Below are 12,612 nucleotides of genomic sequence, written 5' to 3'. Positions count from 1 at the left end.
TTAAAATATGCTCACGGCTGTTTTCTCTCAGGTGCGAATTACAAATGAATAAAAGCAGGCTGGCATAACACCTTTGATGAACACATTTTATTCTCCCGTGGAACCGGAGCAGCTGACTTATATCACACTTCTAATGATATGGGGTTTCCTTCTGTGCAGAAGGGAGACAAACTTCACCCCCCACCCACCCCCCCACCCTGCCAACTACAAAAAAAAGGGGGCCTGTATCTTATGAAATTTATCGGAGGCCCAATTTTGAAAGATCTGTGGGCAACTGGAGATATACTGGGTCCCCTGGGAGTAAAGATCCTTGTGAGCCCGGCCGCCTTCCACACATACAGCTACGGCAAAACCTAATTTAAAGGTAACCATAGAATGAACACAACCCAACTTCTGAGTTAAATCTTAGGTCTCTAGTTGTTTTGCAAAATGGTGAATTCAGACGGAAAATGGCTCATCTCCCCAAGAAACCTGTTGGCGGGTTGTCGAAAAATCGCATTCACCGGGGTGGTGGGATCACCATCAACATCTCGCTCTCTTCGAAAGCCTCAGTGCCCTCGTGGGCCAGTGTTCACACCACTCTCCGCTCGCCCTGTCCAGCTCGAGGCCCTTCCCTCCGCCTGGTCATCAATGTCCCCCTTTCTCCCCTCTTCACTATTGTCACTGTGTTGTTGTTTGTTTTTTATTAATAGCTGTGTCTGTCCTCCGATTTGAAAAGCCATATCCATCTGGGTCAAACATTTGAAACAAACCAGAAGCCCAGGTTTTCCTCCCCAGCTGTCTCCCACACTCTTTCATCCCTCCCTCCTCTTCTCACTGGCCCTGTCTGTAAATTTAACTAGCTCGTTAAGGAGTCCTTCCACTCCCCCACCCCAAGATCATCGAGGCTATTTGTGTGCTCTTGGTGTTTCCCAGACCATCCGTTATCTAAGGTTGCATCATCCCCGGGAACCCCAGGCCGCTGCTCCCCAGGCCGGCCGACTGCCACCCAGCTGAAGCTGTACCGAGTTATAGGTGGTTCCTTTCACATTTAAAATCTAAAGTGTGAGCCCCAGGTGAGGGCTGTGACAGCACCCATTGTGCTGGCCAGGACTCCAGAGCACCTTCAGCCCACGTCTCCTGCATCAGGGTGGAGGAGCGCACCCACCGGCCACGCAGCCGAAACGGCACCCAGTTCTTGCCTTTCCCCTGCCTGCACTCCCACCTCCCGAGTGACACAGGACAGACAGAAAAGCCAGCTGCTTTTTGATAATAAATAGGCTTGTCTGGAAACTGGTTGGACCACTCTCCCCGCTGAAACCCCTGCACAGGCCCTGGGCTCCTTGTGCCCTGAGAGGCAGGCAGGATGCCCTTTGCCCTCTTGTCTGCCTGTTCCCACCTCCCTTCTCCTTTTCCTCTCGCTTCCCTCCTGCCACTGCTTCGGCGCTGGCTTTCCCCAGCCGCGCTCTGAGCGAGGCAGAGAGAGACTCAGAACAAATGGAGCCGGGAAGGATAGCGCACCAGGCACCCCTCACCCCCCACACCCAGCTGCCACCAGCTCTTCTGCTCCGGGCTTTCTCCTGATGTCCCAGGGATGCCAGAAGAGGAGAGAGCAAACGCCAAGCAGACCTACCTGCTTCTTCCCCCTGACACACCACTGCAAATACGCCTGGCTGCTTTTCTGAAGCTGCTGGCTTAGCAATGCACCCCTGACGACTCCCCTTCCCCGGCGCCCCCCCCCAACTTCCCCCTCCTCAAAAACAACTCTTGCGATTATACAGAAGCTATGTGGGGCCAATTGCCTCCTGGAGAAATTAGGCATCTGCAAGTTACAGACATTCTAACGACCACTCCACCATCTAAAGGAGGGGGGAGGGGAGGTGGTCAGGGGGATAAGCAATTGATTATTGGTAAAAAAAACCAAATATCAACTGGCCAAAAAGAGGACTGGGTCAAACCAGGCTCAGATCTGGTTGCCAAACGCTACGTATTAAATTCAACCAGAGGGTCTTCTCTCACGATGGAATGGTGAAAAATAAAAGGGCCGCCCTCGTCCCTCCCTCCCAAGGCACCCCTCTCCCCGGGCGAACCCCACTTTAATATCTATTCCCCTCCCCCCCCCAAAATAATAATAAATCCGCAAATTCTTACTAAGGTATCTGCCGTAACAAAGGCGCGATAGCAGCAGCAACTGCTCCGAGCAGATGGCTCCTGATGCTGGGTTTTCAGGGGAGGGGAGAACCCCTTTATATATATATATTTATTTATTTATTTATTTATTTATTTAAATTTTTTTAAAATATAACATAAATATTCGGCTCTCGGCCGCCCCGCAGCCAGTCCTCGGCGGCGGCTGGGCGCGCCGTCCTCTCCAGCTCCGCGCGGGCAGCCCGGCCCCAGCCCGGGGTGCCCGGAGGACTGCAGGGACACAACCTGCCCGCGGTCTCGATGGCACCCAGAGGATGTTTTATTTCTACTGCAATAATTTTAAAAAAGAAAAAAAAAAGCAACAGCGACCGAGGCACCGCGAGAGCAAGGACCGCGGGGAAATGTTCCCGCGCCACGAAGCACTGGCCCCGGCTGGCCCGGCGAGCGGGTGGCGCGGCGAGCCGACCTTCCCGCTGCAGCTGAGCAGGCGCCCGGGGCCAGCTCCGCGGCCAGCCCCGAACCGGCCGGCTCACGCTCGCGCCCGTTTTCTCCCTTCGCGACATCAGCCCAACTCTCGGCCCCTCCGCCTGACTTTGCCCGCCCCGCCATGGGCTTGAAATCCACACGACTTCGGCCGATGGATTTCCACTGCGACCTGCCTTGTTTATTTAGATACAAAAGATGAAAGATACTGAGAAAGAAGGGTGGGAAAGAAACTGATAGGTCTCTCTCATTTTGGTTTTTTTTTTTACTATTATTTTACAAGCACATCCCTCTCTTCCCACTTCTAGCTGACAACCCCCCCCCATGGCGTGGATTTTTCATCAGCCCCCAATCCCACTTTTTTTTTTTTTTAAGAGGGGGGAGAGGAGATCATCCCAGGAGACCGCGGAGGTGGGGAGATGGGGGTGGGGGTGCTGCCAGAGCCCGGCAAACAGCCGCGCAGCTGGATTCTTTTGCAAATAGCAAGAGGAGGGGCGAGAAAAGCGGCCGCGAAATCCCAGGACCCGCGCGGCCGGAGCCCTGCCCGGCCTGGCGCAGCGGCCGGGAGCCTCGGGGAGGACGGCTGCCGAGCGACCAGCGTCTCCCCCGGCCCCGAGCGCACCCCGCGCTCCTCCGCCCGCGCCGTCCGCGCGGACCCACGCGCTCGCCAACTTTTCCCCACTTCCCGGCTCCCCCTCCCCCTCCTCTCCGCCAGCCCCCTCCCCCTCCTCTGCAAACCCCGCCACCAGCGCCGCCGCCGCCACACACGCAGCTCGGAGGGACTAGGGTCCGGCCGGGCTCCGCGCGCGCACCTACACACCTCCTCCAGCCTGCGCGTCCCCTCCCCGGCCCAGCACCCGCTCCGCAGGCCCCTGAGCCCGGGGCGCGTCTGACTGCGCAGCGCCCCGAGTCCCCGGGATGCAAAGAAACTTTCCTATGGCCCCCCCGGCCCCCCACCAGGCTCTGGGCCGACGCCGCTGCTGCCGCGATCTCGCGGGCCGCCCGGGCGCCCGGCCTGGCTGCACCCGGCTCCTTGTCCCCAGCCCCGGGCGTCCGGAGCCCCATCCTCCGGCCCCTCGCGCGCACGCCGCAGACACTTACGGGTGATGAGCTCCCTCTGGGACAAGTGCTGCGGATTGCCCTGTTTGCGGCGGGACATTGCCCCGGCATCTATTCTGGCATCGCCCGGAGAGCTGCTCTGATGAGGGGAGCCGGCGGAGGGGGTCCGAGCTGCTGCCGCTGCCGCCGCCGCCGCCGCCGCCGCCGCCGCCGCCGCTGCCGCCGCCTCCTCTGCCCGGGTTGGTGTTTTGGCTTTTTTTTCCCCCTTCCTCTCTTGCCCTCTCTTCCTCCTCTTCTTCTTTATTTTGCTCCTTCTTCTATGCTGTTTTTTGCTTTGTTTGCAAAAATAAAAAGATAATAAAAAGGAAAGAAAACCCTCGATCTAAAATATGAGAAAGAGGCAAAAAAAAAAATCTGCTGTTTCTGGCTTGCCGCCGACTGGCTGGTTTCTTTAAAAATATGTTCTTTAGAATGAAAAAAAAAATCCTTTGCACTTCTTCAAACTGCTTGGCCTCCTGGACTTCCAAATGTCTTCTTGAACTAAACCGGATTTTGCACCGGCTCCTGACACTTTCTTTCAGGGTCTGGTAGGTGGAAAGCGCACTTCTACCAGGAGAGGGGGAAAGAAAAAAAATGCAAACAAATAAAAAATAAAGGAAGAAAAAGAAAAGAAAGCAAAGAAAACTTGGGGACTTGTCTCGTACCCCCTTACCCCGCCCCCTCAAAAAAACCCGAAGCAATGTAAAACTGCCCGGGTTTGCTTGTTTCTGGGTTTCCTGCGGGCTGCCTGGTTTTTTCTCGGAGCCTGACCCTTCCGAGGCTCTGGGGGGACTCCAGGATCGGCTCCTTCCCAGTTCACCTGGCAGGCTGGCGCCGGCCGGAGAGGCTGCCGGGTCCCCGCGAGCGCTCCCCCGCGCTCCCCTGGCGCCGCGGGCCCGGGGGGAGCTGGGCCGAGGGGCGGCTCGCCCAGTGCGCCTGGGTCGGTGCGGGCGCGGACTGGGAGCTATAGATTGCAACGTGAAGATGGCGGAGTCCGGGTTCTCTGGGAGCTCTCGGTCTCTCTATGGCTGGGGCTGCCTCTGTACAATGGGATAAAATTCAAGTTCAAGTGCGGACGTGACGTTTAATCTGCACTAGAGAGACAAAAAGACCCAGAGAGTCGGAGCACTGGGGGCGACTAGCGGTGGCTTTTTAACATTGTACCCTGTAAGAGAACAAGAAAGCACACACACACATACAGAGACACACTCTCTCTGGCGCGCGCGCGCACACACACCCACACACACACACTCGCCCGTGCGCACACCCGCAGTCCAGGCCGGCCACACGTGCAAACGGCGTTTCCGTGCACTACTCTCCTCCGCGTGCACTGGCAGCGCTAAAGGGGGAGGAGGACGGTGGGCAGGATATTTTTAAATAAAAGAAAATCCTCTTGTCCCTCCTCCCCTCCAGGGAACAGGACCCCCTGAGGAGGGGGGCGGAGTGCGGTGTGTGTGGAACTTGAATCCGGGCCAGTCCCCCCCCCCGCCCACCGAAAGGTCTTTCGGACTTGCGGGGGGCCGAGGGGGGAGCGGGAGGGGCAGCTGCGGAGGAGGGTTGGGGTGGGCACCGCGACCAGGGGAGATGGTCAACTGCTCATCTCCGCGGAAAGTAGCCTGGCTGTTTCTACTTTTTGTTTTACTGGGGCATGGGGTTAAACTTCCAAAAAGTGTCTCCCTGTAAATCCTGATAGTACAAACGCTGGGAGAGCCAAGTGGACAAAATGAAAGATACCAAGGGAAGAGAATTCAGAGCACACTTGGGGGAGGAGGAACGTGACACCTTGTCCGAGTCCCATTCCGGAAGGAGTGTTCGCCGCACTCTGTGCGCTCCCACCTCCTCACCCCTTTAACTCCTCGGGGCCGAACATGTCCCCGCCCTCTTAGGGTCTGTGGGAAGTGTAGGGGTGCCGGAGTAGAGGTGCTCCACGTGGGAGAGGAACCCGTGCGCGCTGACCCTGAAGTAAGCGTGGCCAGATCTCCGAAGATACTCCGGTCCCCCGATCCCCTCCCACCCCTGACAATTACTGCGACCTGGAAAAACGCCCCCTCCCCCCAAGTGCTGCTCCGCCCAGGGCAAGACTTGAAATCGCCGGTCAGAGAGGGAAAGACACAGCTGCCTGGTCACTCCTGCGGTCTCCAGCCAGCGAGGACAGGATGAGTGGTAGGGGCCTGACCTGTGGCCCGGGGACAAGGTCAGCCCATGGTCTGCGTGGTCAGGCCCCTTCCCGGCCCAGGCCACGGCCAATTCTGTCTACTTGATGACTCGACTCCCGGGGCTGGGCCACCACGCGGCTACAGCGCTCTCCCTTCTCAGGGCTTCTCTGGTCCGGGCCGGGAGGAGGCCGGGGCGGGTCGGGGCCTGGCTGCGGGCTGGGCTTGGCAGGCTAACCTAGCTGCACCCACCCCACCCCACCCCCAGGCCCGGCTTGGGCGGCTTCACCGAACCAGGGGTTGGGCTGTGACGCCTCCGGGCGCGCAGACTCCCTCAGGGCCTTTTCCTTCGGGGGGCACACTGGTTTTTGGTTCGCCCCCAAGGTCTTAGGTGGGGCGACAATGCTAACAATTTAAAGGCGCGCAGCGCCCATTAGCGAAGACAGAAAAAGCTCCCTGCCCAAATGACTCCGCCCCCCCCCCCCCCGCCACCAATAATAACAATAAAATGTGCCCTAGCATGTAGCATTTCAGATGGGCTGCAGGGTCCTCCGCACAGCGGGTGGAGGGGGGTGGGGTAGGGCGAGTCGGCATTCCCCACCTCTTCCCCGGGGACTACACGCAGCTGCTCACCACCCCCAACCCACACCCCACCTCCACGCGGTCCAAAGTCTAGAAGTACCTCCTTCTCCTTGCATGCCGCCCCACACCGAAAATCTTTCCAGAAAAGTGGCCTAAATAGGAAAAAATGCCCACACGCACCTTCAATAAACTTCTTAAGAAAACCATAAACCGGCCATCCCAACTCGCCCAATTACTAAATTTGAGAAAGCAGTTAGCGCTCTTTCTGAGAATTGGCGTTGTGAAGTCCAGGGAGGGTTAGCGTTTTGCCCAAGGTCACACAGCGCGTGGGGGCAGGTCTGGACTCAAATCCCCTGGGCCTGCCTGCTCTCGGGCGCCCGAAATCCAGACCGTGGACCCTCGCCCTCTGGGGGTTGATAACAGGGAAGGGGCTGAGTTTGGGCAAGGAGCGCGGCTGCCCCCTTCAAGAAAGAGGCCCCTCCGGGGACTGCGTGGGGTGCTCAGGGGCCCGGGCAGCAGCTGCCACCTCCGGCGCGCTGGGGCGGCGAGGTCTGGGGAGGGGGCACCCTCCGCCCCACCCCGGCAGGAAGTAGCGGGCAGGGGGCGGCAGGGGCCGAGACAGACACAGGAGCGCTTCCTCATTGGCCCCGCGCTGCCCCGACGGCGGGAAGAGGGACGCGCGGGCGGGCCGGCCGGCGCAGGGCCGGACACGCCACCGCCCGCCGGCGCGCTCCACCTCGCGGCGGCGGGGGAGAGGCGGCCCTGGCCCTGCCCAGCCCAGGGTTGGCCCCTGCGCCCTCCTCCTCCTCCTCCTCCTCCTTCTCTCCGGAGAGGCAGCCAGGCGCAGGCAGCGAGCAATCCCAGCTGCCGCTCCAGTCTCCTTTTTTTCCCTCTGCCCGTCTGGCACGGGCACCATTAGCGCAGAAAGCTGTTAATGTCTGGTCTCACAGCTCCCCCTTTAGTCTTGCTGCTCTCCCTGTCTCGCGTTCCAAGCCGGATCAATAGCCGCCTCTCCGCCGACCTTGACCTCTCCCTAGACCCCGCCCCGCTTAGGCAGCTGGCTGTGGGGCTAATGTTTCTCCACTCTCTCGGTGCCCAGACAACAGGCGGGCTGGGCGAGAAGAGGGTGGCGGGGCTCCGGCCACGGCCTGATCTCTTCCCCTTCCTCTGGACCCCAGGCAGGCAGGGGACCCAGTACCCTTCTGAGAAGGTCGCTTCACGCACGCGTGTGCACACACACCCCACCCCTTGGTCTCCCAAGGCTTTGCGTAGAATGAAATCCCCTCCATCCCCAATAAGGCGGAGAGGGGATACAGGTGCTTCACGTGTGAAAATATAAAGGGAAAAGTGCAGGTGCCGGGTGGTCCGCCAAGGGACACAACTTCACACTCACTTCTCCAGCAACTCCCTGCAGCGGGCCTACTGTGTGCTGGACCCCAGGCCGGGGGGGGGGGGGGGGGGGGGACGAGAATCAGGGAAAGGAAGGGCATTTTTGCTGCACTGTCTTTGAGGGGGGGTGGGGCGCAGGGGACAGCAGACATCAAAAAGCTTTTGAACTCACAAATATTTTCCTGCTCTCCTTTTTCTAGCTTCACAGTGCATTCCGGCAGACGATGCCCCGCATTCCCAGACACTTTAAATTTCTTTTAGAGGAACAGTTCGAAGATCAGAAATCCTTTCGTCAAATCAGGGTGCGTTTTTATTAATCCCGTGTGGAACGCTGAGGCCCTGTGTGTTGCCCGTGACACACCGGTGGGGACAGGTGACACAGGCCCATGACCCTCCCCACCCGGCAGGGCTTCTTGTTTCAAAATCTTGGAAGAATTCTCACCCTTCCCTCTTCGCTGAGGTGGAGTCTTTAGGAGATTCTACCATGTTCTTTGCCTTCTGAGCTGTTATATTTTATGTGTTTACAAAAATGTGGAAAGAATCAAGATGATTCGTGTCAGAAGACGTGGGAGCTCCCAGCGTTTCTGCAGAAAATCTGTGCAAAGCGGAGGCGAGTCTCTCCTTACTCACAGGTGTGGGGCCAGCGCAGGAGCAAACGACTCCTGTTCCTCGGGATCTATAAACGCTATTGACCGGGAAGATGGAGATAAATAAAATGCATCGACCTGATTGGTGGATTGACTTGTTTTAACTTTCGAGGAAACCGCAGTGGAGATACTAAGCAAATCCTATTTACGTTCCCATTAATGAGACTCCCAAGGGGGCCCTGATCTGCTCCGCTCCAGTCCTGGAAGCTCCAGGAGACATCACATCCAGAAGCATAAAAAGACCAAAGAGGTCTTCTGGGCTTCCTGGCATATCTCCTGGAATTATTTCATGTCATTCGTGGAAATTACAGCAAATTTAAGTGCCAGAGACAGTCAAGGAAGGTTCTGCCTGCTAGATTTGGGCGGGGGGGGGGTGCATCAGGGGCGGGACCACAACACTGGCCTCTTAACAATTGTTTGGCTGGTTCTCTGCAGGAACTGGATGTAGCAACCTTTGCCTACATTCAGACATGACACCATCGACACCTTATTTGTTTCTGTCAGTGACACTTGGGCTTGATAGGTTAGTCGACCTGACTCTCGTTCACCTGCGTGGAGCGTGGGCAAGTCCTAGGAGATCTACGAGGTCCCCCGGCCTGCCGTCTTCACAGCTGCAGCCTGCAACGGGTTAAAGCCCAAGTCACTGTTCCTGATTCATGTATTATTTTCTTTTTAAAAAAATTAGAAAACTTAACTCAGCTCCCCGCGTATGAAAAAGACTCACACCCACATGGAATGTTCCTAGCTCTGTCCTGTCATCAGAAATGATATTGAATGGCTCAGTACTAGGGGATCTGGAACTGTCTCTACAGCTTTCTCACCTCATTTGGAATTTTCTTGCCTTGCTAATTTTAATTCTTGAGTTGAGTCATCGATTCAAATATGGTAGGGCCTGGCATCACGCAGTTGGTCGGCCTGGGAGAAAGACCGTTGGTGAGGACGGTGTGACTGCAGCAAGTGCCACCCTCGGTGAGCAGGGACATCAGAGCAGCTGTGGGGCACGGGTGGGGGTGGGCGTGGGCGTGCACTGGGGGCCGTGAGTACAGAAAGGGTCTCTCTGCTGTTTTCCCTCTTGTCACCGAGTCTCCAAACTGTAAGACTGAATGTGCAAGACACACAAGCACACACACACACACCAGTTTGAATCCGGTGGTCCAGGGACCATCCATCTCCCCGACCGGAAGCCCAGACACCCCGGGGAGAGGGAGTGACGACCGTTCGTCTGGGGAAAGAGCTGAGAACCAGGAGGGAATTTTCAGTTCTGACTCGGGCCGTCAGAACTGCCGCAGCCGTGAGGTGTCTGGTGATAGGAAATGAGGAGGGGTTGGGGTGGAGGCAATAATGACTACCTTCTAACAAGGGTTTTATGAGACTGGGAGGATTAATTAGTTTGTATCCTTAAGCAGTCTGAGAAGGAGAAAGTTTCAGTAAATGCTGCACTGGAGTTGTAGACGAATCTGACTCAGTTGCAAGCTCTGCCCCCCTCCTCCAAACCCAGGTTCTGAAAACTACCGGGGGAAGCAGTGAAGAGGAGGTGGGGGGCGGAGGGGGGCGGCGGAGGGAACTCGCTTAGGGAAGAACAGGAGAGAGAGGCCGGAGTCAGGGCGGCAGGCGTGGCTACAGGGAATGCCGCCAGGGGCCACTCACTGGAAAGCAAACACAAACCGGCCAGCTCGGTGCTTCGGCCAGGCCTCGCAGAGCTGGCAGAGGAACGGGCTCTGGGGGGTCTGTCTCATCTGTTGTTCGGCAGTTCTAGAAACAGCCATGTGTGCTTTCGAGTGAATTCAACATAGGTAGTTTGTACCCCAGACAACACACTCCATCTATCAGACAAGGGCTAAGGCTGCGAGATGACCAACAAGCCGCTGCCCCTGGCACAGTTGGAACTGCAGGTGCGCTCTGGAGACAGGACCGCAGATCTACAGGACGGGGAAGTGACAGAAGTCGCGCCATGACACGCATTGAAACATCACCTCTGCTCGAAGACACACTTTCGGCTCAATTTACAAGGCACACGATTTGCTGCAACAAAAGATGATTAATACCACCCAGGGGAAACTGAGGTGTTGGATGGCTGTGCATTCTGGCGCGGTGGATTCGTTTAACCTGGTCCTTTTAAAAAAATGACTTCACTGTGATTTTAAGCCTTCGGGATCTTTGAAACAACAATGGCTTCTAAAATATGGATGTGGCAATAACACTTCCCATTGAACTTGCAACAAAGCCCCTTTGCCTTTCTCTCCCTCCCTCTCTCTCCTCTCTCTCTCTCTCTCTCTCTCTCTGTGTGTGTGTGTGTGTGTCTCTCTTCCTCTTACCGGTGTCCTGAAATGGAACACCGGCCAGGGGCAAAGACGCCCACCTCTGACCTGTGTCTGATGGTCTGCCATCTCAACAGGGCAGATTTACGGCCCTTTTTTTTTTTTTTTTTTCACGTCTGAGTCTGGATCCCGGACTCAAATGGGTAGATCCATCAGCAGTGGGGAATTTAGCACAGGCATCTGCAGTTTCATTATTTGTATCTGCTTAACAGGAACAATTAGAGAACTGAAGAGTGAGGACGCCTGTTTGGGGACCATTTCGGTATTGTACCCAGACCACACATTCCAGCTGGGAAGGAACACAGTAATGTATAAAGCATTAGTGGGTTTAACACTCTGCGCTGTGTTCGGGGAATCGAATTGTTGATGTTTCTGGCAAGAACTCATACTCCAATTGAAATCTATCAAACACCTTAATTAGCTCCGGGTATCTAAACGTGCCCAACCCAGAGGCAACCTGGAAGGCACGAGAGGAGAAGGGCAGGGGCTGCAGAGAGATGCCCTGGCCTCCCCCAACCCCCACCCTAGGGCCCAAAGTCTCGGTTTCTGGACCAGGGTGCCAGGGCCCTGGTGGGAAGTTGGACGAGCCCCGACTCTCGCCCTGGCAGCCTTGGGGCTGTGATTGAGGGCGTTTGGGTGGTTTGCAGGGTGTTGGCTAGCCGAATGGGAAATGGCCACAGTGACGCAGAGCCGCTGCCGACGGTAACTGGAGTCTTCTCCGCAGCCAAGCGTTCCACCTGGACCTCAGTACAAATTATTGTTTTCAATTACCACCTGTGTATTCCTTCCCATGCAACTTATTGATGTAAAATTACAGCTATACCGGTATAAATAAGTTATGCTGCAGTTGTAAAATGGAAGAAATTTTGTTGTAGCAATTATGTTCAGCAAGATGACAAAATAAATTTCCAGAGCTGTGCCTGCAGTAACCTGGGGAATTTAAACCTCATAATTTCCATTCATTTCAGATAATTTGGAGTAATTTCTATATGTAATAACTTTGTAATGAAAAACACAGCGGTACTGAAGTGATTTCACTCCGTTTTTTTTTCTCCTATGGTATACATGGCGCAAAATAAATGATAAAAATAATATTTCCTTTTTATGTGTGTGTGTGTTGAGTAATTCCTTCAGCAAAAAAATCATAAACTAATACCCGGACTAAATCTCTGTCCACAAAATGAAAAATAAATTGAGTTAAAGAAAGCGAAAAAGTATGAAAGGCTGTGGATGTTTTATTGTGAGTTGATTGAATTGTCTTATTCCCATGCTCCTTCTGATCTCCACAGGGCACGGTTCCCACGCAAGGGGCAAAGGCAGGCCAGCCCCGGACTCCCAGGACAGGGGTGCGGGGAGGTCCTCAAAGCCCGCATACTCGTGCCAAGTGGCGATTTCTCCCAGAAGCCCTCAGCCAAGGCAGGCTCTTCCCGCGACAGTCTGGGTCGTTCCAAGCTGCTGCTCCCCCCGAGGTCTTTAAGGGCAGTTTTCACTGAGCTTGAACATGACAGACTCAGCTGGGCCGTGGTCACGTAGGTCCTCCCGTAATTAATGATGCAGCGAGGGGCTGTGTTCCCAGCTGCACCGGCGCCCTGCCCGACCTCTGACAGCGACACCTGCCACTGACTTGCACGGCCCCTGAACGCCCAGCGCGATCCGGCGGAGCTCCCACCGAGTGGCTGGAGGTGACAAGGACTGCAGCAGCTGCCTTCGCTCCCAGGCCGTGCAATTAGCCCCCGCTGCCACCACGGTGCCCATCACGGGTCATCTCTAAATGAAAAATGGAGGCGGGTCTGGATGAGGCCTCCGCCCCCTGAA

At 56.1% G+C, this 12,612-nt stretch overlaps 1 protein-coding gene across 6 annotated transcripts in view; it reads right to left on the bottom strand.

The window, feature by feature from the left end:
- BCL11B (BCL11 transcription factor B) overlaps nt 1-4,739 on the bottom strand; it is a 92,400-nt gene extending 87,661 nt beyond the window's left edge. For all 6 annotated transcript variants that reach the window (XM_037130220.2, XM_037130222.2, XM_037130221.2 and 3 more), the window contains exon 1: nt 3,712-4,739. In XM_037130220.2, coding sequence (XP_036986115.2) covers nt 3,712-3,769 — 58 coding nt within the window. In that variant the 5' untranslated portion in view covers nt 3,770-4,739. The remainder of the gene's footprint in view (nt 1-3,711) is intronic.
- Between the last annotated feature and the right edge of the window lie 7,873 nt (nt 4,740-12,612).

This window comes from Artibeus jamaicensis, unplaced genomic scaffold (assembly GCF_021234435.1).
Source record: "Artibeus jamaicensis isolate MK-2021 breed Jamaican fruit bat unplaced genomic scaffold, CSHL_Jam_final contig_444, whole genome shotgun sequence".
NCBI classification, from domain to species: domain Eukaryota; kingdom Metazoa; phylum Chordata; class Mammalia; order Chiroptera; family Phyllostomidae; genus Artibeus; species Artibeus jamaicensis.
Note: the sequence above shows the minus strand (reverse complement) of the source record. Positions and strands in the feature narration are given on the sequence as shown.